The sequence below is a fragment of the Panthera uncia genome, assembly GCF_023721935.1.
Source record: "Panthera uncia isolate 11264 chromosome A3 unlocalized genomic scaffold, Puncia_PCG_1.0 HiC_scaffold_12, whole genome shotgun sequence".
Classification (NCBI taxonomy): Eukaryota; Metazoa; Chordata; class Mammalia; order Carnivora; family Felidae; genus Panthera; species Panthera uncia.
Window position 1 is genome coordinate 9,679,545 of NW_026057579.1, and position 24,228 is coordinate 9,703,772.

Here is a 24,228-nt window from a genome sequence, read left to right on the forward strand (position 1 = left end):
ACAACACCCAGTGCTCATCACAAGTGCTCTCCTTTTTTTCCCTTAGTTTTAAGTTTATTTATTTGTTTTGAGAGAGAGAGAGAGAGAGAGAGTAGGGGAGGGGCAGAGAGAGAGAGAGAGTAGGGGAGGGGCAGAGAGAGAGAGAGAGAGAGAGAGAGAGAGAGAGAATCCCAAGCAGGCTCTGTCTGTCAGTGTGGAGCCTAATGTGGGGCTTAAACTCATGAACTGTAAGATCATGACCTGAGCTGAAACTGAGAATTGGATGCTTAACCAACTGAGCCACCCAGGTGCCCCAGCCCTCCTTTTTTTTTTAAAAATTTTATTTGGTTTTAGTTTGTTTTTATTTTTGTGAGAGAACATAAGCAGGGGAGGGGGAGAGAGGGAGGGGGACAGAAGATCCAAAGTGGGCTCTGTGCTAACAGTAGTGAGCCTGATGTCGGGCTCAAACTCATGAACCGGCTTATGACATGAGCCAAAGTTAGATGCTCAACTGACTGAGCCACCCAGGCACTCCAACAAGTGCCCTCAATACCCATCACCCATTTAGCCCATCCCCCTGCCCACCTCCCTTCCATCAACCCTCAGTTTGTTCTCTATGGTTAAGAATCTCTTATAGTTTGCCTCCCTCTCTTCTTCCCCCCTTCTTCTATGTTCCTTTCTTCTGTTTAAGTTCCACATATGAGTGAAATCATAAGTTAGTTGTCTTTCTCTTTTTTTGCTTAGCATAATACACTGTAGCTCCATCCACATCATTGCAAATGGCAAGATTTCATTCTTTTTGATGGCTGAGTAATATTCTAGTGTGTACACACATCTTTATTCATCAGTTGATGGATATTTGGGTTCTTTCTATAGTTCGGCTATTGCTGATAATACTGCTATAAACGACATTTATCATTTTAAATTTGGTTTTAATAGTCATTACTGATGAGTGTTTTACTTAGTATTTTAAACTTTTAAATTCCTAGGTGGCTGTGCTGCTAATGGATACCCAGGGTGCCTTTGATAGCCAGTCAACTATCAAAGACTGCGCAACGGTATTCGCTCTGAGCACCATGACTAGCTCAGTCCAGGTGAGACATGAAGTGCTGTGCTATGATTGGGTCAGATAGTCCTAATACCTTTGCTTTTTCTCAAAATGCCTTTTCATTGGAGAAAAAAAGATTAAAAAAAATTTTTTTAAATAAACATTAAAAAATGTTTTTGAGAGAGAGAGACAGAGTGTGAGTGGGGGAGGGGCAGGGAGAGAGGGAGGAGGACACAGTTTGAAGCAGGCTCCAGGCTCTGAGCTGTCTGCATAGAGCCCGATGTGGGACTCAAACTCACAAACCATAAGATCATTACCTGAGCCAAAGTCGGCTGCTTAATCAGGTGCCCCCCCCCCCCCCCGAGAAAAGGGTTAAAGTCAGAGTTATTTACATTTCTCATTGGTCGTGTACATTTCACGCTTACTGTTCTGGTTCACAATGTGAAATTTCATACTTTGGTTATGTAGGAAGTAATAAACCAAGATCCAGGCCCTTTGGTTTTTCATCATAGCATCTATGCCTTTTTTTTTTTTTTTAAAGGAAAAGCTATTGCATGTTATTTTTAATTGAATTCAGTCATGTGGTTCCCAGATACAGTAAGGTGTACAACATGTCTTTTATATTTTGGCTAACCAACTAAAAAAAAAAAAACCAAGTAATTAAACTTAGTTTTTTTCTTAACATGTATGACAACTAGTACTTGATTATTTGAACTAATGGTGATAGAGGCATAAGAATTAATTCATATTTAACTTAGGAAATGTATGTGATGTTTCTCTGATACACTAAGGACTTATAGGACCCGTTTAATTTAGAAAGGGGTAATAAAATCCCTTCTGGTTTTCACTTACTCTATATTCTAATTGTGTTTGGTATTGTATCAAGTTCTTGCCTCTTCAAGCTAGGCCATCTCTTTTCTGTATAATTTAGACTGATGGACTGAATTAAACCACCACATGTCATTTTGTATCTCTTTATTGTCTCTTTGTGAGATCATCTGTGGTCGATGCTTCTCTGACTGAAAAATGAATTATTGAGTAAGGTGGTTAGCCCTAGCTGGTGATGTATCCAGAAGTGTATATGCAAATATTAGAAATATGTGCTCCTTCTGAGATAACAGAGGTTTCTTACTGATGGTAGATCATAAGTGATTCTGTCACAGTGTCTTGGAATTTTTGTAATGCTTTCTGGTTTTCTTTTCTGGTAATATTCAGAACATATGTCTGGTCTCTGTAAGTTCCCATTTCCTTCCTTCTTCAATTTGAAATAGCTGTCAGAATGGAAGGGAATTTGGGATGTTATTCTGATATAAAAAAGGAGTACTTTTCAGCTTGGCTTCTGTTTATTATAGGGCTGGGAGCTCTCTTACTACCAATTAAATGATACTTTGGGGGGAGCCCTTAGAGTATCTTTTCTCCATTTTGTTCTACTTTTTTTCTTTTTTTTCTTTTTTAATCCTACGAGGTGGCACAACTGCCATTTCCTTGAGGCAGGCAGAAGCCAATCTTTGTGCCCCTCGAATTAGCTGGCTCTGTAACTTACCTTAAAATATTATATAAGGGAATTCTCTGTTCTGAAGCTTGTACCTTGGTGTTCTCTTGTTTATATATTCAACCTGATGATAGTAGGAGGCCTGGTTTTGGATAACCACTTAGAGCCACTCAGCCACTTTCTTATCTGTAAAATGAAGATTTTATCCATCTTAGCTGTGATTGTTGTGTGGAGGTAGAAATAAGATCTAAATGAGATAATGCATAAGAAAGTGCTTTGTAAACAATAAATAACAAAGGTTAAAATTATTTTTATTATTGTTTTCTTCCTCTTTGAGACTACATTTCTTTTCCTTACATAAGTTATCTGGTTGATAAATAAATGACAAATCCTCTTGTCATTTATTCTTTCAACAAATGATTATTGAGCATCTATTAAGAGTCCATGTGCTAAGTACTAATGATCTAAGGTAAACAGATCCTCTTTTCTCTTTGCTGTTTGCAACCTGGCCTTGACAATGAAAGTATCTCAACCTGTTTTCTAAAAGCTAAGGCCCTATGGGTAAGAATAGGTTGGTCATGTTTTTAGATTGTAAGTTTGGCTCCAGTATAATCATCTCAGTCATTAATTACTTTTTAAGTACCATGTTTGGAGTTAGTCAGCTGAGAATGTCATTTTAGGTTTGCTGGCCTATTTTGGCTGTTTATATTCTTGACCTCTGAGTGATTCAGCTAGATTATCACTCATTTGCCCTTAGAACAAATTGTTCTGTCTTTGGAGTAACCCTGTTTTCTTAGACATAAGTTGTCTTTCAGCAGAGGTGACATCTGTGGACACCCGCTTTTCTCCTGTGATGACCTATGTCACTTTTTAACCTGACTCAGAAGGATTGGACCTTTTTTTCAAATACAGTCTTTTCTCCAGTTTCCCTTCCTTGACACTACTTATACCTTCAGCTCTGGGCTCTGTGCCTTGGAGAGCCTCCTAAAAAATTCTAGAAAGGGAAAGAGTGCCACCTACTGTTATTTGTTCAGCTACTACAGGCTGGTAAAATTTTCATTTTTTAAGTTATTTAGACAAACGATTTACTTAAAGTAAAAAAAAAAAAAAAAAGAGCCATATTAGAGTTTGTGGTAGTTGAGACACCCACCAAATAACTATGAATTACTTATGTAAGCTATAAACTATATATATAAACTATATGTAAATATAATATATAAATATGTGAATATATAAATGAATACATGAATATATAAATATATAAACAAATATAAACTACATATAAACTATAAAATACACTCACTCACTCACACTATGATTATACTAGGGAGGAAAATATCTTTGTAGAATTATGCCCCTCATATTCATTGACTTAGAAAAATAATTGGGGGGGGCGTCTGGGTGGCTCAGTCAGTTGGGTGGCCAATTTTGGCTCAGGTCATGATCTCACGGTTCATGAGTTCGAGCCCCGCGTCAGGCTCTGTGCTGTCAGCATGGAGCCGACTTTGGATCCTCTGTCTACCTCTCCTCTCTGCACCTCCCCTGCTCATGCTCTCTCTCAAAAATAAAAAACATTAAAAAAAAAAAAAAAGAATTGTGAAAGCAATCTTCACTCTATTAAAAAAATGATTATGTTATAACATTAAAGAAACTGAAAAGGAGGAAAAAAAACCTTATTACGTGACATACTTTTAAAAATGTCTGCCACTTTCTAGGTCCCTTATGTGTGTATTCATGATTTTTACCTAATTTCCTACCGCTGCTTCCCCCTTAATGTTTATCCTGTTAGGAAAAAAGAGAAAATCCTTTTCATGTGCCACTGGTTAAGCTAATGGCTAAATGATTCATTTGTGCTAAGGTTATAAAATAACCTCCATTTCTGCAAGTAAAGTTAGAAACAGCTGGGTATTAAAAAAAAAAAAAAGAATAAAAAGATTATTTTGTTTTAACAGGTATATAATTTGTCTCAGAATATTCAAGAAGATGATCTTCAACACTTGCAAGTATGTATTTCTCAAAGAATGTGTGCCAAAGAATTGAAAATACAATTCGTGTTTAATCGTGACTTTCCATCTGGAAGCCCATTTTAGTATAAGAAGATTGAATATTATATGAGTTTAAATTGACGTATGACTTCTTAACTAGAAGAAATTTTAATGTATGCCCAGTCTGTTAGAAAATTAAGTGCTTAACTTTCAAATGATTTTAAAGGCTCTGATGTCTGATACAGAAAGGCTTTACAGATACCTTCTTTCAATCTCTTTGGGGGCGTTATTTTAAATAACTTGCTTTAATAGTTATTTACAGAGTACGGCAGACTTGCGATGGAAGAAATCTACCAGAAACCATTTCAGGTAAATAAGCATTTTATCCTTTGTAAAAACTTACCTATAAATAGCTATCAAGCCACCTGTCTTTTAAGTCTGAAGATACTTAAAAGGTAAGAGGATATTACAAAAAATTCGTTTTTAGCAGCAGATTCAGTGGAGTTGAAACTAATGTCATTACCACCTGATCAGCAGTAGGCTCACAGAATAGGAAATAGAACTAATGAATATAGTTTGATCCTTAATACTTAGATTAAATGGTTAGTGTTTTCTCTTAGAGATTATTTAATTCCTAAACTTTAGACAGTCATGTAAATTTCTTTTATACATGGTAAACTATTACAGAATAATATTACTGGTTTTTTTTTTTGGTTTTTGTTTTTTGTGGTATATTACAAGTTGAGGTTAGTCCTGTTATTCTTTATTTTGGTTTCATGTAGAAAAGTTCCAGAATTTATTAGACCTGTCCCCTCCCTCCACCTCTTCAATCTCCATATGTTTTTTATTCCTTTAAAATGTCAGGTACGGAGTATTAAGTCAGAAATTAACCTGGGTGGCGTTATTTGAGAAGCATATGTTATGCTTGCTTCTGTGGAGTCCTGTCATGACAGAGATTTAAAAAAACAAAAACAAAGTTAATTTCAGATAGTTTCTTTTTTGAAGTAAGTGTAATTTATAAGTTGACGTTTAGTACTATTTAGTCGGTTGTGTTATAGGAGGTGGGAATGACTCCACCCTGTTTGCTCATCAGTCTCTGAAATTCTTTCTGTGTGACAGCATTGCTGGTGATTCTCAAGTGTTGGTGGGTTTACATTGATTCTGCCTCAGTCTTGTCTGGCTCAAGTGATCACTTTTATGAAATATCTGGGCAGCTTATGGCTTTTTTGTGTATATGGATACATATACTCCATTTGGCCTATATCAGTTTTTTTTGACCTGGGATAATTTTGCTAATGTCTGGAGACATTTCTGGTTGTCACAGTTTTTGAAGGGAGGTTAATGCTACTGGCATAGTGCGTGAAGGCCAGAAATGCTGTTCAGCATCCAGCCACGCACAACTAAGAACTGGTCCAAATACTTAGGGGCTGAGATTGAGAATCCTAAGCACATGTGAGTAAAAAATTTAGTCTAAAATTAGATTAGTTGGGGGCGCCTGGGTGGCGCAGTCGGTTAAGCGTCCGACTTCAGCCAGGTCACGATCTTGCGGTCTGTGAGTTCGAGCCCCGCGTCAGGCTCTGGGCTGATGGCTCGGAGCCTGGAGCCTGTTTCAGATTCTGTGTCTCCCTCTCTCTCTGCCCCTCCCCCCGTTCATGCTCTGTCTCTCTCTGTCCCAAAAATAAATAAAAAACGTTGAAAAAAAAAAATTTAAAATTAGATTAGTTGGTCTTTTAGTTATACAACCTTGATTTAAAATTATGATCTGTATGCCCTGTTAGGCCTTTTGTTCATTTTTTAAGACCCTGTATTATTGCTTGTGGTGGCTCTTTCTTTACATACCATGAAGTTCTCAGATGGAGGCAGTTGCTTGGTATAGGGGCTGGGAGTGTTGTTGACTGAGGGAAGCCCTTGCTATCACTATGAGCAGTATTAACCATTTGGTTACTATAACTTTTGATAAGGAATTCTTAGGGGAGTGATTGTTAAATTGTTAAAGTAGTGATTTTCTTGTAAAATCTTGTAAGAAATGATTTCCACTGTTTTCTTTCTATAGACATTAATGTTTTTGATTCGAGATTGGAGTTATCCTTATGAACATTCATATGGTTTGGAAGGTGGAAAACAATTCCTTGAAAAGAGATTGCAGGTAAGCCCCCATTTCCCAGTGAGGAGAGCATAAGCACCCAGCCAGATGAAGGAGCGGGCTGTCTGGACTACTGCTTAGACTTCCAGTCTCTCAATGTCTTTGGCATAAATCGTGTGTCCCAGGTTAGCCCAGGTGGCTCCATACAGAATGGATGAAAAGTAAATTGGTCGTATTTCTGCCAAAGAGGCCAATGCCCTTGGATAGAAATTAAGGAACAAGTATTTCTCTTTAGAACCAACTGTAAATCAGTACTCAAAATATAAAAATTTGAAGGAGACTAACTTTTTGAATTTACTTAGATTGCATGTGTGTCTCTTTCTGGCCCAGCTGAGCTTCTGAACATTTGGGACAGCCTGGATAATATAGTATGCATATATTGAACACAGATGATGTGAGACCCTCTCTCCAAAGAGATGTCACTATCCTAGATTGACAGCATATAGAGCTAGAAGAGGGATCTTAAACATCATCTATTTAAAAATTTTTTTTAATTATTTTTTTTATTTTGAGAGAGTGTGCACAAGCTGGGGAGAGGGGGAGAGGGGGAGAAGGGAAGAGAGAGAGAATCTTAAGCAGGCTCCATGCTCATCACGGAGCCTGACATGGGGCTTGGTCCTACCACCCTGGGATCATGACCTGAGTTGAAATCAAGTCAGATGCTCAACTGACTGAGCCACCCAGGTGCCCTCACCCTTCTTTTTTTTAATATATAATATAACTGGAACCCAAAACAGTGACGTACCTTTAGTCGCTTAACTAATTGTTGATAACTGGGACTAGCACCCAAATATCCGGACTCCTGGCCCACGCAATATGCTACACCAAGGCCATTCCTAAAGAATAGCCTCACCAACATGATCCTTTCTTCCTAAAGTTACCCTCCCCTGGAAGTACTTGGGGAAAACCTCAGGTCAGATACTACTCACCTACTCACATACACAAAGAATACATGAAAATCCCATAAATTCATAAGTAGAAGGGTCATCTTTTTTTGGTTAATAAAATTTTATTTCCTTTTAGGATGATGCATTTAGTTTCTCAACCACATTCAAAAACTTGGAGTATAATATAATTTTCTTATCACTAAAATGAGATTAAGCCAATTCCTCATTTTTGGGCTTTTTAGAAGGCATTTCTAGACCCTGTTGTCAGAGATAATTTCAGCTGTCAGAGTTTTCTCTGGTTTGTTCAGAAGAAATTAACACAAAGCACATCAGGCATGTTAGCAACTCAGAATCATGTACTTCAAAGACAAGATTTTTTTTTTTTAAATCTCATTGACATGATACAGGAAACTGCTCAGATGATGATGAATTTATACAAACTGAACATAGGTGCGTAACAGCACCCATTTTCATCCACTAACCCCCAAGCCCTCTGGTACTGTCCTGACCTGACAGGTGCTGTGTGTACTTTTTATGAAAGGAATCACATACAACATGTATTCTTTTGTGTCTAGCTTCTTTTGCTTAATAGTATGTTTCTGAGATATTGTTGCATGTAGTTTCGTTCATTTATTCTCATTGCTATGCGGTATTCCATTACATGAATAGACAACAGTTTCTTCATTCTACTCTTGATGGAGATTTAGGTAGTTTCCAGGTTTTGTCAGTTATAAATGGTGCATTTTTTTTTTTTTTTAAACGGTGTTTGAGAAGAGTCTGAGTGAGTATATGAGTTATATTGGGATAAGTAGCTACTAAAAAAAATCGAAGTTTGAGGGGCTGGGTGGCTCGACTCTTGATTTCTGCTCAGGTCATGATCTTATGGTTTGATCCAGCCCTGTGTTTAGCTCTGCGCTGACAGTGCGGAGGCTGCTTGGGATTCTCATTCTCTCTCTTTCTCTCTTTCTCTCTCTCTTTCTCTCTCTCTTTCTCTCTCTCTCTCTCTCTGTCTGTCTCTCTGCCCTCCCCCCCCCCATTTGCATGCACTTGCTCTCTCAAAATAAACATTAAGAACAAACAAATAAATTAAATAAAAGTCTAAGTTTAGGATTTTCTTCCAGAAAATACATAGCAGTTTTTCTTCCCAAAACACTGATAACTAGCATCAATCATAAATAATCATGTGGAGTAAGTACTGAAATTCCAGTAAGTTTCAGAGGTTCTTTGGACTTTATTGGAGCTTTTTCACTTGAGCTGTTATCTTGCTCAAGGGCTAACCTTTTTATTAGCAAATTAGTACTTTGTTTTTTCTCTTTGCTGTTATAAATACTTTAAAGGCAAATCCTTCATTTATTTACCGGTTTGTACACCACAGCCACTACTTGTTAGTCTGGTGTTGGATATTCTGATTAGTTATTTGTGTATTTGTATTTTTTCATATTTAACATGGGAAAAAACATCTTTTCTAGTTTTAAGACAAAAGTGGGTGGGGTCTTACTAAAGGGGTCAGAAATGCATCTTCAGTAAAATTTTATATTGTCAAAAAATACCCATCTGGAGTAGCATCTGAGCTAAGTGTGCACACTTGTGAGTGTGTGTGTTTTCTTGAGAACTTTTTTTCCTTGTTTGTGCCTTTACGCTGTCTCCTTCTGCCCTCAGGTAAAACAAAATCAACATGAAGAGCTACAGAATGTAAGGAAGCACATTCACAATTGTTTCTCAAATCTTGGTTGCTTCCTTTTGCCACATCCTGGTCTTAAAGTTGCAACTAATCCTAGTTTTGATGGGAGATTGAAAGGTGGGAATTCCCATTCTTGCTAAAATCAGAATTTATTTTTTAGAGGCTGAGAGTTTTAAAAAAAAATACATGGTTCCTTAAATTTTCTGTCTTCTACCGGAAGACATTTTGATGCATTGTTAATAAGGTGATATTAATGCTCTGTGTGGTCTGTCTAGCTTTCCATTGGGCTGTTGTAGACTTGTAGTGTATGGATTAGCGTATTTTATAATGTGGTCTGTTGTTCATCACCGGTGTCCTAAAAATCCCGCAGGCTGAGAACATTTCAGTATTTCATCTGTTTGTAGTCTGTAAAATGTTTTATCAATATATCGTATTCATGTAATCAGATTTAAGTCTCTGTTTTAGGGATGATGTAATTTTTTGAGTATGTCCTAGGATTTGAGCATGACGGCAAAAGGCTGGAGGAATAATGAAATTTTTACAGAATGGCTGGAAAACAAAATCTAGTATTAAAATTTAGTATAATTTCATGAATTGTTTGCCTTTTGAAAAGGATAGTTTAGTCAATACTAATGTGGAATTTATTGCGGTAGTCCACAATTTATTATTTGACCTGAAAGAATTACTGGGGCATGAGGGAAATGGAGCAGGGGCGGAGGGGGAGAGTATATTTTTTCCTAGGAGATACGATGTGTTTGGATAAGGTTTTTTAAATGAATGTACTCGAGGAATAGATCGTGTATACTGTCATTTCATGAAACAGAATGTTATTAGCTCTTACCAGTGGGGACTTCTTTACTCTGTCTTCTTTTGACTAACATGTTGGCTTATATTTCGTTTCCATTAGATATTGATGAAGACTTTAAGCGAGAGCTTCGAAATCTGGTTCCATTGCTGCTTGCCCCTGAGAATTTGGTAGAAAAAGAGATAAGTGGATCTAAAGTCACTTGTAGAGATCTTGTAGAATACTTTAAGGTAGGAAAACTGCTACATTAAATGACTTGGTCTCAGTTAGAAAAATAGCTGACTCAAAACTCATATGTATGTACAAGAAATTTCCTGTCTTTATTTTACAGCAAAAAAGTGAAATTTATAATTTTCCCTTCTTTGCATTGGCTGTACCAATTTTTAAGGATATCTAAAATGATACCAGACAACTTGTATGTTCTAGACGGTAGTTTTGTTTATGGGATTATCCTCCGTTTCCTCCAGCTCTGGTAGGGAGAGAGGAAGAGCCATTCACCATGTAATTAATTGTAATGCCACTCTCTCATTTGTGAGGGACAGTGGATATGCGGAGTGGCATTCTGCCTCTCGAGTTCTCATAAAAGAGCCTTCTCTCTGAGTTCTTGAGGACTTAATAGGAGCAGCTGAAAGTATCAAACTGGTTTCTGAATCCAATTACTTGTAGATTTTTTTTTCTCTCTCTGCTCTTCTTTAGTCTTGGTAGCTTGCTTGCCAGAGCAAGACCATTATCAGGGTTCTAGTTATTCATAGTAGTTACGGGTAGATGGAAGGGAAACTATAGTTAACTAAGAGTATATTTTTGGTCATTTATTGGACAGTTGGTCACTTTCATAGCATTTTTGGTTAGTTGTGAAGTAATTCAGTCAGTAGAAAGTTGAGATGAACAATTTCTATATGGACTTGTTAAAAACTGTCATCTTTCCTTCTTACTCTTAGAGCACAAATTAGGTAATTTTTTTCTTGAACTGAAATATCATTTAACTTGATTGAAGTGAAACATTGAGTAAAAATGTCTAACATTTAAAACAGTAACAGTAGGGGAGAATTATGGATTCCTTTTCATAAAGTGGGTGGCATTGTATATGTTACTTTTAAATATAACTTTTATGCACGTTGGAATTCTATTTAGAAACATCTCTCTAGGATATTATTTAACATATGTTTAAAAGTATGAATTATTTTTATATTTAATGGATTTTTTTTTTCCCTTCGGAAATCTAGAGCCAAATTGTTTAACCTGCCAATGTAAAGAGTCTTTTATATTTTTAGGCTTACATTAAGATTTATCAAGGAGAGGAACTTCCACATCCAAAGTCCATGCTTCAGGTAGTGTGTGTGTTGTACGTATATTTATTTTTGAAGGTGAAGAGCCTTTGGTTTAGAGATAAACGCTAGAAGTGGGATTATGCTTCTTTTCACGCAAATGAATTTCAGATATTTAAGTCAATACGGGTCATGGGTCCTGAAGTTTTTCTATGATTGCAGACCTTGCACACATAGGCCATCAAAAATAAAGTTGCTAGAGAAGTGTAGAAAACTTCCTCTTGCAGGAGATAGCTTAATAAGGGCCTGTCTAAACCAAACTTCTTCTCTTCTCTGAGTCTGTGACATTGAATGTTTTTAGTAAGGCTTATTTCATCTTGGTATTAATGATTTAGAGCTGCTTCTAGTACATACAGGTTTTTTTTTTTTTCTTTTTTCTCTCTCTCTTTTTTAAAAGGTGTTCTTTGGGGACAATGTTATTTTAACCTAAGTTTATTTTTTTTAAAAGATAAAGCAGCTTAATTTAATAAATCAAGAATAATTAATATTCATGTCCGTCACTTCTTACTAAATTTTACTAATTTCATTGTGTTCATACTGTTAATTTTTCACCCAAATTTAGGTTTTATTTCTTTCAGATACATATCGAGTTTATGTTTTTTAAGATTTGCTATTTTGGACAATTTTTCAGTTTTATAGTGGATTGAATAGTATTTTCTTCTAAAACTCCTGTAGTAAGCAGTTTTGTGGATTTAAAAATCTCTTGTGTCATACTGATATGAGAGAGCAAGCATATGGGTAATTTTTAATTCTATACATCTGGAGACTTGACACTTCTTAGGGTATGTCTAATTCTCTACAATTTCCTGAGCATGTGTGGTATTTTTTCTTTTTTTTTTTACAAACCCATTTTAACAAACCTAAGCAAAACAAAATTAGACAGGCAGTCCCATTAGAAGCCATTACTATATCCCTTCCATTGGAAAGGAAAACTGGAAGTTGATAATGTTTTCTCTGGTTCATTTTCAGACTTGTTCACTCTATAGACTTTATTGTGTTAGTCAGAATTTATAGAGCCGCTGGGTATTTTTTGCATAAAATTGGCACATCTTGTTTTATTTTTCTAGGCAACAGCTGAAGCTAATAATCTTGCTGCGGTAGCAGGAGCAAGAGAGATCTATTGCAAAAGTATGGAGCAGGTTTGTAAGCGACATTTACATTTGACACTAAAGTGAGACAGAGGATTTTTACAGTTAAATAATTGAAATAATTTGTGCTCCTTACGTACTGTCACAATACATCATTCACTGATTCCCCTTCATCATCTCTGCTGGAAATAACTAAGAAAATAATTCTCATGTTTAGAGTGCACAATATAGGTGGCAAGTTACTACGTAAATCGTACTAAAATAGTTTTGACGCATGATTCAGAGTGCTCTTATTAGCAGCTTCTGATGTAATATTAGTTTAAGGCCAATGACAACTTCTGTGCTAAACTTGTTAACTAGAACGTTAAAGGACCTTTTTTATGTGTTCTCTTTTACCTACTCTCTGCCCATAGTCTTGTGAAGTCGGGTACAGATTTTTTTTTTTTTTTTTTGTCTTTACTGGTATTAGTCATACTTGGAGAATTTATTTTACCCGAGTCCATTAAACATACAAGAAATAGGTTATGATTACGTACGAGATATTATGAACAAGTTTAAAACTGAACCATGTAGATGGCTTGACTTTTTGAGACTGAAAACTGTGAACCAGGAATGTTTTTTAAGTGTGAATTGTTTCTAGCCAGTAATCTGTCTTGTACTCTTCTGTACAGGTATGTGGTGGGGACAAGCCTTACATTGCACCTTCAGATCTGGAACGAAAACACCTGGATCTCAAGGAAGTGGCGATTAAACAATTTCGTTCAGTAAAAAAAATGGGAGGAGATGAATTCTGCCATCGTTATCAGGACCAGCTTGAAGCTGAAATTGAAGAAACCTATGCAAACTTGATAAAGCACAATGATGGCAAAAACATCTTCTATGCTGCTCGTACCCCGGCCACACTGTTTGCAGTCATGTTTGCTATGTACATAATCTCAGGACTAACCGGCTTCATTGGCCTAAACTCTATAGCCGTCTTGTGTAACCTTGTCATGGGGTTAGCACTGACATCTCTTTGTACTTGGGCATATGTAAAATACTCTGGGGAGTTCAGAGAAATTGGAACAATGATTGATCAGATTGCTGAAACACTATGGGAACAGGTTGGTATCTATCTTTTGGTTTTTCAGTGACTAATCTCATCCCTGTGACATTTCCCTACCCTTCTCCTGCAGTATTCGCACACCTCCTTTTCCTTTATACGAGGAATGTCAAAAGGATGTTTTCTGTTTTGTTCGGTTACGGTTGTGTAATCTGAATATAAAGTATGAACTGAGTAATTTTTTTTTTCTTAAAGTCATAATTTTAGTGTGCTTTGATTGGCTTAAATCTGTAATATCTTTGGATAGATTCTTAGTCATAGGCCTGATAATACCAGACAATGGGCAGGGCCAGAGTCTCTACGGACTTTTTTCTTAGAGGAAAGAAAATATAATCAGTGTAAGAAAGAAATTTGGAAGTGCAGTGCTTTAAGAAAGCAAAAGAAGTGTCTTATTAACCCTGGCAAGAAGCAGTTCATGCCTATATTTGAGGGAAAATATTGATATTCAGGTCTTTGTTGCCTTCCGTGAAGATAGTGGTGATTTACTGATGGAACAACCTGATAGGGATTTCTTTTACCAAAGGAATTTTGTTTGCTGTCCGTACTATGGAAACACTAATGAACAAAACAAAGCGCCACAGAGAACCAGCTTCTCTTAATCATAATCTTTGACTTCAACCAGAATTCAAATCATAATCTTTTACCTCAAACCAGAATTCAAAGTCGGGCCTGACAAGAATCTACTAAGGGAAGCCATGTTGAATGTCCACCTGTGTGCTGGAATTCCCCAGGTTCAGAAAATTCCGTTCAAGGATGTTGTCATTAAAATGATCATCGTGAAATACTTGAGCATCATGTCAAGGATCAGAATGAAAGCTGCAGTTAGTATTGATGGACAGCAGAATAGGCATTTTCAGATACCACTTCTGGGCATAAGAAGTATTGGGCTTATTTGGAGGTCTAGGACATGCAGGTCCGTGTTGGTTTTGCCTTTAAATTTAAAGACGGAAGAAGTAAATCATTTTTTGATGAAGGTTGATTGGGCATTGACTTTTCTTGTAACAGTGTCATTATTTTATGAAGTGACCCGCCATATTAGTTTGGATTTTGTGTTTATTCCTTAGAGAAATTTGGATCTGATTTGGAAGCTCGTGTTTGGATATTTGTTAAATTTAACCCTTCATTTAAAAAAAAAAACTTCACTCTTGATATTCCTTTGATATCTTCTAATAGAGGATGGATTAAAAGCTATTGCAGCCTCGCTTTTTAAAAAAAATTCTCTACTTTAAAATTGCGGACCATCACTAATTTTCTGCAGCATGAATTTTAATCATTGTGCGATGTCTCCATTTGAAAACCAGTCATCCTCCTATATCATGCTCCGGTAGCACTGATTCTAGGACTTTAGAGGTGCCATTATTACAAAACAATTAAGTGGAAGAGTCTAAAGTGTGTAAAATTACCAGCGTAGTTGAGGTAGGTTGATCACTAGTCAGAGAAGATATGTGCTGTGTCAACAAACCTTGCCTAAATCTTCTTGCATTTCTCTTTTCTTTTGCTTCAGAGGAGTCCCAGGAAGGTGAGAAACTCACAGTCGCAGATTCTTGTAGTCTTAAACGCTTTAACTTCAAGGCGCTCTGAGTCATTGTCCTAACGAGTCACTCCATGTTTTAGGTGTTTTCCAAACTGTTTGAAGTTACTAGACGTCGAATGGTCCGTCGTGCTCTTTCATCAGCACAGCGACAGAGACTGTCATCCAACAATAACAAGAAGAAAAATTAGACAGTATTTTTAACTTTTTTCTCTATCTGAAGTTGTTCACCCTTAAACATGTAGGACAATAAGCAGGACCGTCTGGGCCGGTCTGCATAAATGCTGTATACTTACCAGATTTGATGCTGCATAGAGGGTATGGAATCGCACGTCCATCTCATAGGAATTGTAAATGGTTTGAGTAGGAGGAAAGTAATTTTTGTTGCATTATAAGATGTCTAACTGCATTATTTGTAGCCTCATAGCTTTTTTGGGGAGAAGCATCTTTTTTATTTCCCACATTCCTGGTTATTTTCTTCATTGCTTTGGATTGAATTTTTATATCTATTTTTCTATGTACCTCTTTTTTTACCTCATGTTTTTATTTGTTTTGCACATCTCTCATACCACAGGTATTGAAGCCCCTGGGTGATAATTTGATGGAGGAAAACATAAGGCAGTCTGTCACAAACTCTATCAAAGCAGGCCTGACTGACCAGGTGTCTCATCATGCCAGATTAAAGACAGACTGACAGTTCATCTCCTCATGGACTCCACTCTCCCTTTTTTTCATGCTTGCTGTACAATGAGAACTCAAATAAAAATAAACCAAAGTTTACAATCAACTGTAGAAGTAGTTTAGTATAACTGGCTTCACAGATGGCTGCCACAGAGTGTGAAAATTGTTTGTTGGTTTTAAGCATTCTGTTCTTGGCTCCTAAGACATGGAGATTGGCTGAGGAGCATTAGTTTATCATGCACATTTGTGCCATGTTTCTTTCTTTCTTTCTTTCTTCCTTTTTTTTTTTTTTTCCTTTTTACTTAATCTAATGTTAATGAAATTTGTCTTATGTAAAAGGATATTTCAGGGAAATCTTTTAAGAAATCTATTTAGAGTCTCTTTAACACCAGTGTCCCATTGAAATTTTAATTTCTAGTGAAGTTATGAATCACTGTATCAAGAATCAGATCGGAATGACAATGAAGCCTTTATTGAGCCACTACATTAAAAGTATATATTGCTTTACTGCCTTCAATACCAGTATTACATAAATGCATGTGTCAGAAGTCTCACAGAAATTACATGACAACTCTTGTAGCTAAGAAAGTGATTCTGAGGTGTACATTTGTCTTGCCTTTTTAAATTTATAAACCTGCCCTAAAAGGAGATGCATATCTGGGAAACTGAACTGTCTTTATTCAGTTTAGCCTTCGTGTACATAAAATATGCCATTAATTTTATTGGGGGAGAAATTCCATCCAAAAATGTTGCCTACAGCTATGAGTTCAGAGTGTCTGTACAGTGTGTAGCTTTTATTTTCTAAAACCACAGATAGGGCATGTATATGAATTATAAATATATAAATACGATTTTGTATTAAAAGTTTTGTAGTTTATGGCAAAATCTGGTTCTGTGGTAGGCTAAGTGCAGTCCCTGTGAAGGAATGTTTGTGGCTCATGTCAGTGTGTGAATGCATAGACAATTTGAAGTTTTTGATATATTTGTGATATTTATCTTCCTTGAGCACTGCAGTCTCCCTCCCCACCCCCCCAAGGGAATTCAATGGGAATGTTTATCGTGACTTTGTCCTCTGTTGCATTTTAAAGTTATTTCCTGTAATTTATTTTCAGTACATAATTAAAAATTTGTTGTATATATAAAATGAAACTTGTGATTCTTTTTTAAGGAATCCTTCAAGTATGTATTCCATTACATAAACCGTATTTGTTTATACTGAAAAGAGCATGAGCAGGAAACACCCAAGTGAGAGCTCTAAGGTATTGTACCCAAAGCTAAGCTTGTAAAACTCACTTTTGTCTGTCTCTGTTAGGGAAAACTGAACTGTGATTAGCCTAGGTGTAGCTGGGGATTTGTTCATTTCTTTTCTCCCTCTTTCTCTCTCTCTCCCTTTCTCTTTTTTTCCTTCCTTCCTTCCTTCCTCCCTTCCCTTCCCTTCCCTTCCCTTCCCTTCCCTTCCCTTCCCTTCCTTCCTTCCTTCCTTCCTTTCTTTCTTTCTTTCTTTCTTTCTTTCTTTCTTTCTTTCCTTCCTTCCTTCCTTCCTTCCTTCCTTCCTTCCTTCCTTTCTTTTCTTTCTTGTTACATGTAAGGCTAACATTTTTGCCATTCTTTTGTAGCCTTCTTTATAAACACCTATTAAAGTACCTATTTTGGTTGTTAAGTGAAGAAAATTCAGATGTTGAGTTGCATGCCTGAAAGCTCTAAATTTACTTTGGTTGATATATCTCCCCCCACCGCCCCTTTTCAAATCCTGATTTTATATGGCTTGTATTTGTTTCCATCTGTATTAAATTGCTACTGACTCATCTGTTCTTCTTAAAACATAATGAATCCACCTGAAAAGTCTTTTTATTTCTTCTAACATCCTGTTTTATGAATGCTGTGGACTGTTTTTATGAATGAAAAAAAATAAAAGGTTTGTTGTATAATAGCAATTCTTCTGAAATTAAAGGCACACAAATTCACTTAAACAAAACAAAACAAAAAGAGTTGTGAAATCTACACCATGGATTTGTTAGTTTTTCTTGTTGGAGAATGTGTTTTCCACAAAGAAGATACAATTCTATAAAGGATTCCAAGAAAAAACACTTCGGTGTCAGCTGGAAGACAGTGAAAATCACTATTAAGGAGCAATAAAAGGGATTAAAGACAAATACAAAGCTATTGGCTGAAATAACTTGGGTGTTAGTATGTTTTCTGTGGTACAATTTTGTAGTAACCCACGTAATAAGGTAGGTTTTTAAAAAATACTTAATGACAAGTGATTTCCTGGTTAAGACCCAAGTAATTTTGTGGAACGGACGGTCGTTTACAACCTACCGAGTCTGCCTTACACATTTCTCCTGAAGATAGCTAGCCGGTCGATCATCCTCACTTGCCTGAACATACTCTATCTGTGAACTTGAATAGCAGTGTTTCGCTGGTGAGCGTTGTGTTTTCAGCAAACTCCGACCTGGACTCGCTTTAGTTGTTTTATTTCCGGAATGGGACAGACCAGGGGCTTCATCTTGCTGGAGATGGGAGTGCTGTTGGTGTCAGTTACGTTGTTTCATTATTATGGGATCAAAAAAGAAAAGGTTTGTCCTTAACTTGGTTAAAAACCTGTTAAAAATATATACCGTCCAGGGTCAGAAAACACGGCGGTGCTGCTGTTAGTGGTGCCCTGTATAGATATTCGAAATGGCCCTTCACAAAGTTTTTTAAAGCACTTGCGGGAACTGGCTCTTTGATCGGCCGTGTATCTGCTAACGGGGGTTGCTTGTGTCTGATCTCCACGCTATTAGGCTTCATTCGTGGTCTGAATTCCCAAACTTTGATCAGAATCAACCTGTGCGCCTAAGTGTTTTACCATTCCCATCACAGTTGCGGGATGATGATAAAAATCAGCCTAGAGAGCTGTCAGCTGTGCGGCTGGCAGCCGGCGCTTACCAGTCTCGCAGGGTTTGCTAACCAAATGGCTGGCTGTCTTGGATTCATTCAGTCTGGAGCCTCTGTCACAGAACTTTGGGGAGCCTTCCAGTGGGCTCCTGGGCAAACAAAGCTAAAGTAGAGCTGAACCAAGCAGGAGAGAGAATTGCTACTTTCTCCACCCAAGTCTTAGATCCTAGGGATTTATCCCCTTTCAAGTTTGGGGTTTTTGCCGGAGTTTAGGTTGAGGAACTGATCTACCCTTGACATCCTTCAGTGCAACTGAACAAGTCCTGTATGTTCTTTTAGATTTGTGACTTTGTGGCTTCTTTGGAGCCAAAGCTAGCAGTTGGCCAGGTCAAAAGTGCCCAAAGATAAATGCAAGCAGGTTAAGAAGAGGGGGTCACAGCCTTTGTATAACCCAGTGAAGCACTTCCACGTATGTTCGCACTTTTCATCCAACAGTCCTGTGAGGAAGCTAGGAAACCACGTTATCACAAAAGCGTCTGGGGCACCTCAGGCTTGCAAACCAGGATGCTAGCACACGCCTCCAGGGTTTCAATCCTTCAGAAGTTTCAGACCCAGAGAGTAATGTTCCTAACTCAAGATGAAAGCTCTGTCTTGGTGGCATTCTGTGAAGCACCAAAAGGTGGAGAAAACATGATTTTATTATATTGAAACAAGGTGGAAATCACCTATAATATTACTCTTAAAAGACACGAAGCAAGAAGTGAAATTTTCCTGTTCTTCTGACTGTGCACCTCAAAGGTAACTTCCTGGGTGTGCTATTGAAATCATCCCCATGCTTATCGACACATCTGTAGGTGCATAAAGTATACTCTTGATTTTTATTTTACACAAAAATAGAATGACCCCGTATATGGTTTTCTGCGCCCTTAGAACACATTTTCCTAAGCCACTAAGTAATTCTTTAGTGCTCACATGATTGCTTTGATTCTTCTGAGGGTCGAAGGGGTTTTGAGGAGAGAACATCAGACCTTGGATTGCTGCTGTGGCTTTCTTATTTTTTACGCGTTCTCCCCACCACAGGATTGGTGAGAGAACCCAATAAGAACATGTGAAGGGTGTCTGGGAAGCACATACAAGAATAGAAAATGTGCACTCTCAATTTTTCTTGTTCTAAGGCTCCACGTGCTGCCTTCGTTTGGCCAGGAGTCAGATAAACTACTTCCTGAAGCTTGGCCATCACTAACTTTTTTTTTGGGGGGGGGGGGGAAGGGCTCATTTGGGCCTTCGTGTATACTTCCCAGTCACAAAACATGAAGACTACCAAAAAAACTTGGAAGAATACTTGCCTTTCAATTCCAGGAAGAGGAGCTAGATCTTGGAGTTAAAACTTTGACCCCAGCACCCCTGCTTTCCACTTGTGAATTTGGGTAAGCGCTTTGGAACAGCCTCGCCTTGGCTGCTTTGTCTATAAAATGGAGAGAATGCCTATCCCTCAGGGTTGCTCTCAGGATGGGGTGAGAACCTATTTTGAACCCTTTTTATGGGGATGATGTTCGAGAAAAATGCATCTACCCAATCCTACCTACTTTTAATTTTATACCTTCTGCTTCCTGAAGAGACAAACAGGATAAATCTTGGAAGGTGATGGTCATTGCTATCTTGTCTATAAAAAAATGCAGTGTCAGTAAGTCCCCAACTAGTTTAAGCTCCTTGGAAAGAATAAATCGATACTTTATGCATTCTTTAATCTTTCACATTATCCACTATTCTTGTGCATGGCAAATGCACGGAATATTTTATTTTATTTATTTATTTATTTTTTAACATTTATTTATTTTTGAGACAGAGAGAGACAGAGCATGAACGGGGGAGGGTAAGAGAGAGGGAGACACAGAATCTGAAATAGGCTCCAGGCTCTGAGCGGTCAGCACAGAGCCCGACACAGGGCTCGAACTCACGGACCGCGAGATCGTGACCTGAGCCGAAGTCGGACACTTAACCGACTGAGCCACCCAGGCGCCCCTTGCACGGAATATTTTAACATGCGTTGGACTGGTCCACTTCATCCCCTCCGCTCACCTCCCATACTTGTACCATCTACTGTAAATGAACCAGGTTGTCGTTTGGCAACTGTGGACTCCTAAATATCCATGTGTTTTCTCCTCTTGGCTTCAAAATGCTAAGGAACATGATTATTAACTAAAAAATACCTGGTAAAATAATTTTGGCGTAGGGTGAGTGTGGTCTACCCTTAACAGATCTGGATTATCTTTAGAACTTTAGTTATACTGATTTGATCTGATGCATCTTAAGTATCTGCTCTTTTAAGTTGTTCCAAAATTTGGTTCACAAGCCTGTGCATTAAGGAGTTAAGAGTTGTTCTTACATTTATCGTGTCTCTCTAAGAATGTTGATGTTGCTTAGAACGCTTAGGATTCCTGGGAGGACTGAAGCCCTTACAAGAGGCCAAACAGCAACAACAAAACCCAAAACCAAAAAATCAACCAACCAAATGAAAAATCCAAAAACCCCCAAACTAATACATTTAACATCTAAATACCGCCAGTGCTGGGGTAATGACTTTGGGGTGGGTCCTCTTTACCTTCATGGCAGGGGTGGGGCAGAGAGAGGGAACGAAAGAATCCCGAGTAGGCCCACACCCAGTTCAGAGCCGAAATAGGGCTCCATCTCAAGACCGTGGGGCTCGATCTCAGGAGTTGAGATCCTGACCTGGGCCAAAATCAAGAGTCGGATGCCCGACTGACAGTCACCCTGGCGCCGCATCCTTCGTTTTGATAGAGGAGTCCTCTTGAGTCTCAAAGACGTTGTCTGTGTTTACCAAGGGGGTGCGCTCCGGGATCGGAAGCCGGGCCTGGCTTTAGAGTCCAGAGAGCCAAGTACTTGCCCACCTTATCACAACGAGAAGCACGCATCGTCCTCCACGGGCAGAGGAAGGAAGTGGAAAAAAGATCAACAAGGAGGAACACAGCCGGGCTCCAGTGCAGGTGAGGCCGGTGTGGGAACGGTGGATGTGGCCCCGGGAGAGAACTGTAAACACAGACAGTCAACATTGCCGAGGGCCCACGTGGGCGGACTTGGCGGTTAGATGTTGAGGATACCCGAACCACTCTTCCAGACTTGGAAGACATCAGTTAAGCGGCAGTTTTAATAGCCTTAAGGTAGTTTCTCAAAGTATGGTTTTATTTATTTTCTTAATCAGAATTGCCTGGAGTGCCTGTTTCGCGTATGCACCCCTGACCCCCCTCACACAGTGGGTAATGAATTTAAATCTGTATTTCTAATAGGCTTCTTAGATAATTCTGATGCCTACTGAAGCTTAAGATCCGGTATTAGAGCAGTGTCATGTTAGAGGAGTAGTTGGATTATAGATCTCTCCTGCAGTTTTTATACTGACTAGGAAAGCTTTCTGCAGAGACGTGAAATGATGTTCTTGTATTCGGTTGTTTAGCTGAGAGGCTGGTGGAGAAGTAGAGAAGGACATGTTGACCAGAGGTGGAAAGTGTACTCCTCTCCCATAGGAAGGTGGATCTCATCTCTCCCAAGTTACAGACCCATTCTTTACCTCAGCCCTTCTTTCAGCATTGCCACTGTGCCTCGCGGGCTTTGGACTGAATCTCTCTTTTAAGATACTTCCCTTGGGTAACAAGCTTGATACTGCTATCATTGCGGTCTTCTTATTTCATTAGGGAAATATTCGAGATTGATGAGACTTTTCATAGTGTTGTTTGTTTTTTCATCCGCTTTTGAATGCAAGGAAAAGAGCCCCAGGGGTAAATCCCCCAATGTCCGTAAATCAGCAGAGAGATTACATCTATCAAAGTATAATCTTCAGAAAATCAGACATGACTCATACAGGTACATAATGAATTTTTGTCAAATTGATTTGCCTCCTTAATGAGGAAATCGTTAAGGTGGCGGAGCTGGTTCAAAGCATTGGAGCAACGGGAGTTATGTAGGCCACCGGGAAGGGTTTGGAAACCAGTATGCCGAGGGATATGAGCTCCTCAGAGTAAGTAGCAAAGATCAGCGAGTCTCAGACTTTGTGGTCTTAGGACCCCTTTATAGGCTTAAAGGACCCCAAATGGTCTGTCAATATTTACTTTGCAAATTAAAACAAAAGCTTAAATATTTATTAATTTAAAAATAAATTAAACCCATCATAAGTTAACATTTTTTAATGAAAATAAATAAAAATAGCTCCATATATATATATATATATATATATGAAAAATAGCTCCATATATATGTGTGTGTGTGTGTGTGTGTGTGTGTGTGTGTGTATAGGCATTCTTTTACATGTTTGCAAATAGAACACTTTAACTGGCTTAGAGGACAGCTGGATTCTCATATCAGCCTCCACATTCATATGTTACAATATGTTGTTTTGGTTGAAGTATATGAAGAAAATCTGGCCTCACATGGTTATGCAGTTGGAAAAGGAGGACCTTCTAGAATCCCCAAAGTGCATGCTGGGGACTCCCAGGGGTCTTTGGATTACATTTTGAGAACCACTGCCCAACATTAAGAAATACCCTTGGCAGGTATGTTAAACAATGCCCCTGTATGAATTTGCAAGGACATGCTGTACTGTCTTACGCTTTATTTTCAAGTTGGGGATAGTTTTTCTTAATACTACGAAGCCCATGTCTTGTTCCTGCCACTAGGAACAGGTTGGGCCAGACAGAGCAAATTCCACTTGTAAACAGTAGGAATTGGAACTGCTTGTAAACCCATTTCTTTTTTTTTTTTTTTAAACGTTTATTTATTTTTGAGACAGAGAGAGACCCAGCGTGAGCAGGGGAGGGGCAGAGAGAGAGGGAGACACAGAATCGGAAGCAGGCTCCAGGCTCCGAGCCATCAGCCCAGAGCCTGATGCAGGGCTCGAACTCATGGACCGCGAGATCGTGACCTGAGCTGAAGTCAGACGCCTAACCGACTGAGCCACCCAGGCGCCCCTAAACCCATTTCTTTAAACAATCTGCCCCCGCTCCCCAAAAATCTTTTTTTCCCCATCAGTAAAAAAATGTGTGCAAGAGATTTTGAAAATATGAAGTACTTTGAACTTGTCAGAGATGAACACCGATACCTTTTTTAAGGCCTTCCAGTCTGTTATCCGTGTTAGTGTGTCAAAGTCCGTCCCGTTTCATTTGGTACCGTGCTCTACGTAATGCCTTTTTGAAACTGCATTCTCCATTTAATATATCATGAGTCGTTTTTCATGAGAGTAGATCATATTCTAAGTTTTTTTTTTAATGGCTACATTTTATTTTTGTTACGCTTTATCTAGTTTTGTAACATTGCATATTTTGACATTTTCATGTTCGGTGTGTTAATAACACAGCCATGGATGACCTTGTACCTGCAATCTTGTGCCGCTCTCTGCTAGTAACCAGGAGATGGGCACAAACTCCTGGAATTAGAAAATCCCTGCCCTCTAGAAGTCTCGTAGCAACTTACGTCTTCCCCAGCGGTACCTGAGACTACGGTCCCAGCGCCAGTGGCTCCAGGGCCAACCCCATCAGGCCTCACTACGCGTCTCCCCCATTGGACATCAGAAAATGAAGTCATTTCTCTTCACGTTGC

General features: G+C 38.3%; 1 protein-coding gene and 1 long non-coding RNA gene across 3 annotated transcripts in view; one reads left to right on the top strand and one right to left on the bottom strand.

The window, feature by feature from the left end:
- ATL2 (atlastin GTPase 2) overlaps positions 1-15,996 on the top strand; it is a 57,052-nt gene extending 41,056 nt beyond the window's left edge. Inside the window, exons 4-14 of one of the 2 annotated variants that reach the window (XM_049652276.1) lie at positions 969-1,073; positions 4,472-4,522; positions 4,817-4,873; positions 6,558-6,650; positions 9,194-9,332; positions 10,123-10,250; positions 11,292-11,348; positions 12,413-12,484; positions 13,105-13,536; positions 15,040-15,054; positions 15,150-15,741. In XM_049652276.1, coding sequence (XP_049508233.1) covers positions 969-1,073; positions 4,472-4,522; positions 4,817-4,873; positions 6,558-6,650; positions 9,194-9,332; positions 10,123-10,250; positions 11,292-11,348; positions 12,413-12,484; positions 13,105-13,536; positions 15,040-15,054; positions 15,150-15,257 — 1,257 coding nt within the window. In that variant the 3' untranslated portion in view covers positions 15,258-15,741. Of the gene's footprint in view, positions 1-968; positions 1,074-4,471; positions 4,523-4,816; positions 4,874-6,557; positions 6,651-9,193; positions 9,333-10,122; positions 10,251-11,291; positions 11,349-12,412; positions 12,485-13,104; positions 13,537-15,039; positions 15,055-15,149 lie in introns of both variants that reach the window. The other variant, XM_049652275.1, reaches the window with a different exon arrangement.
- On the bottom strand, positions 2,504-21,783 carry LOC125937527 (uncharacterized). The gene is made up of 3 exons (XR_007462415.1): positions 21,534-21,783; positions 10,057-10,179; positions 2,504-2,705 (listed from the first exon to the last, which is right to left on the bottom strand). It is a non-coding gene; the product is annotated as an uncharacterized LOC125937527 (long non-coding RNA).
- Positions 21,784-24,228: the final 2,445 nt, after the last annotated feature.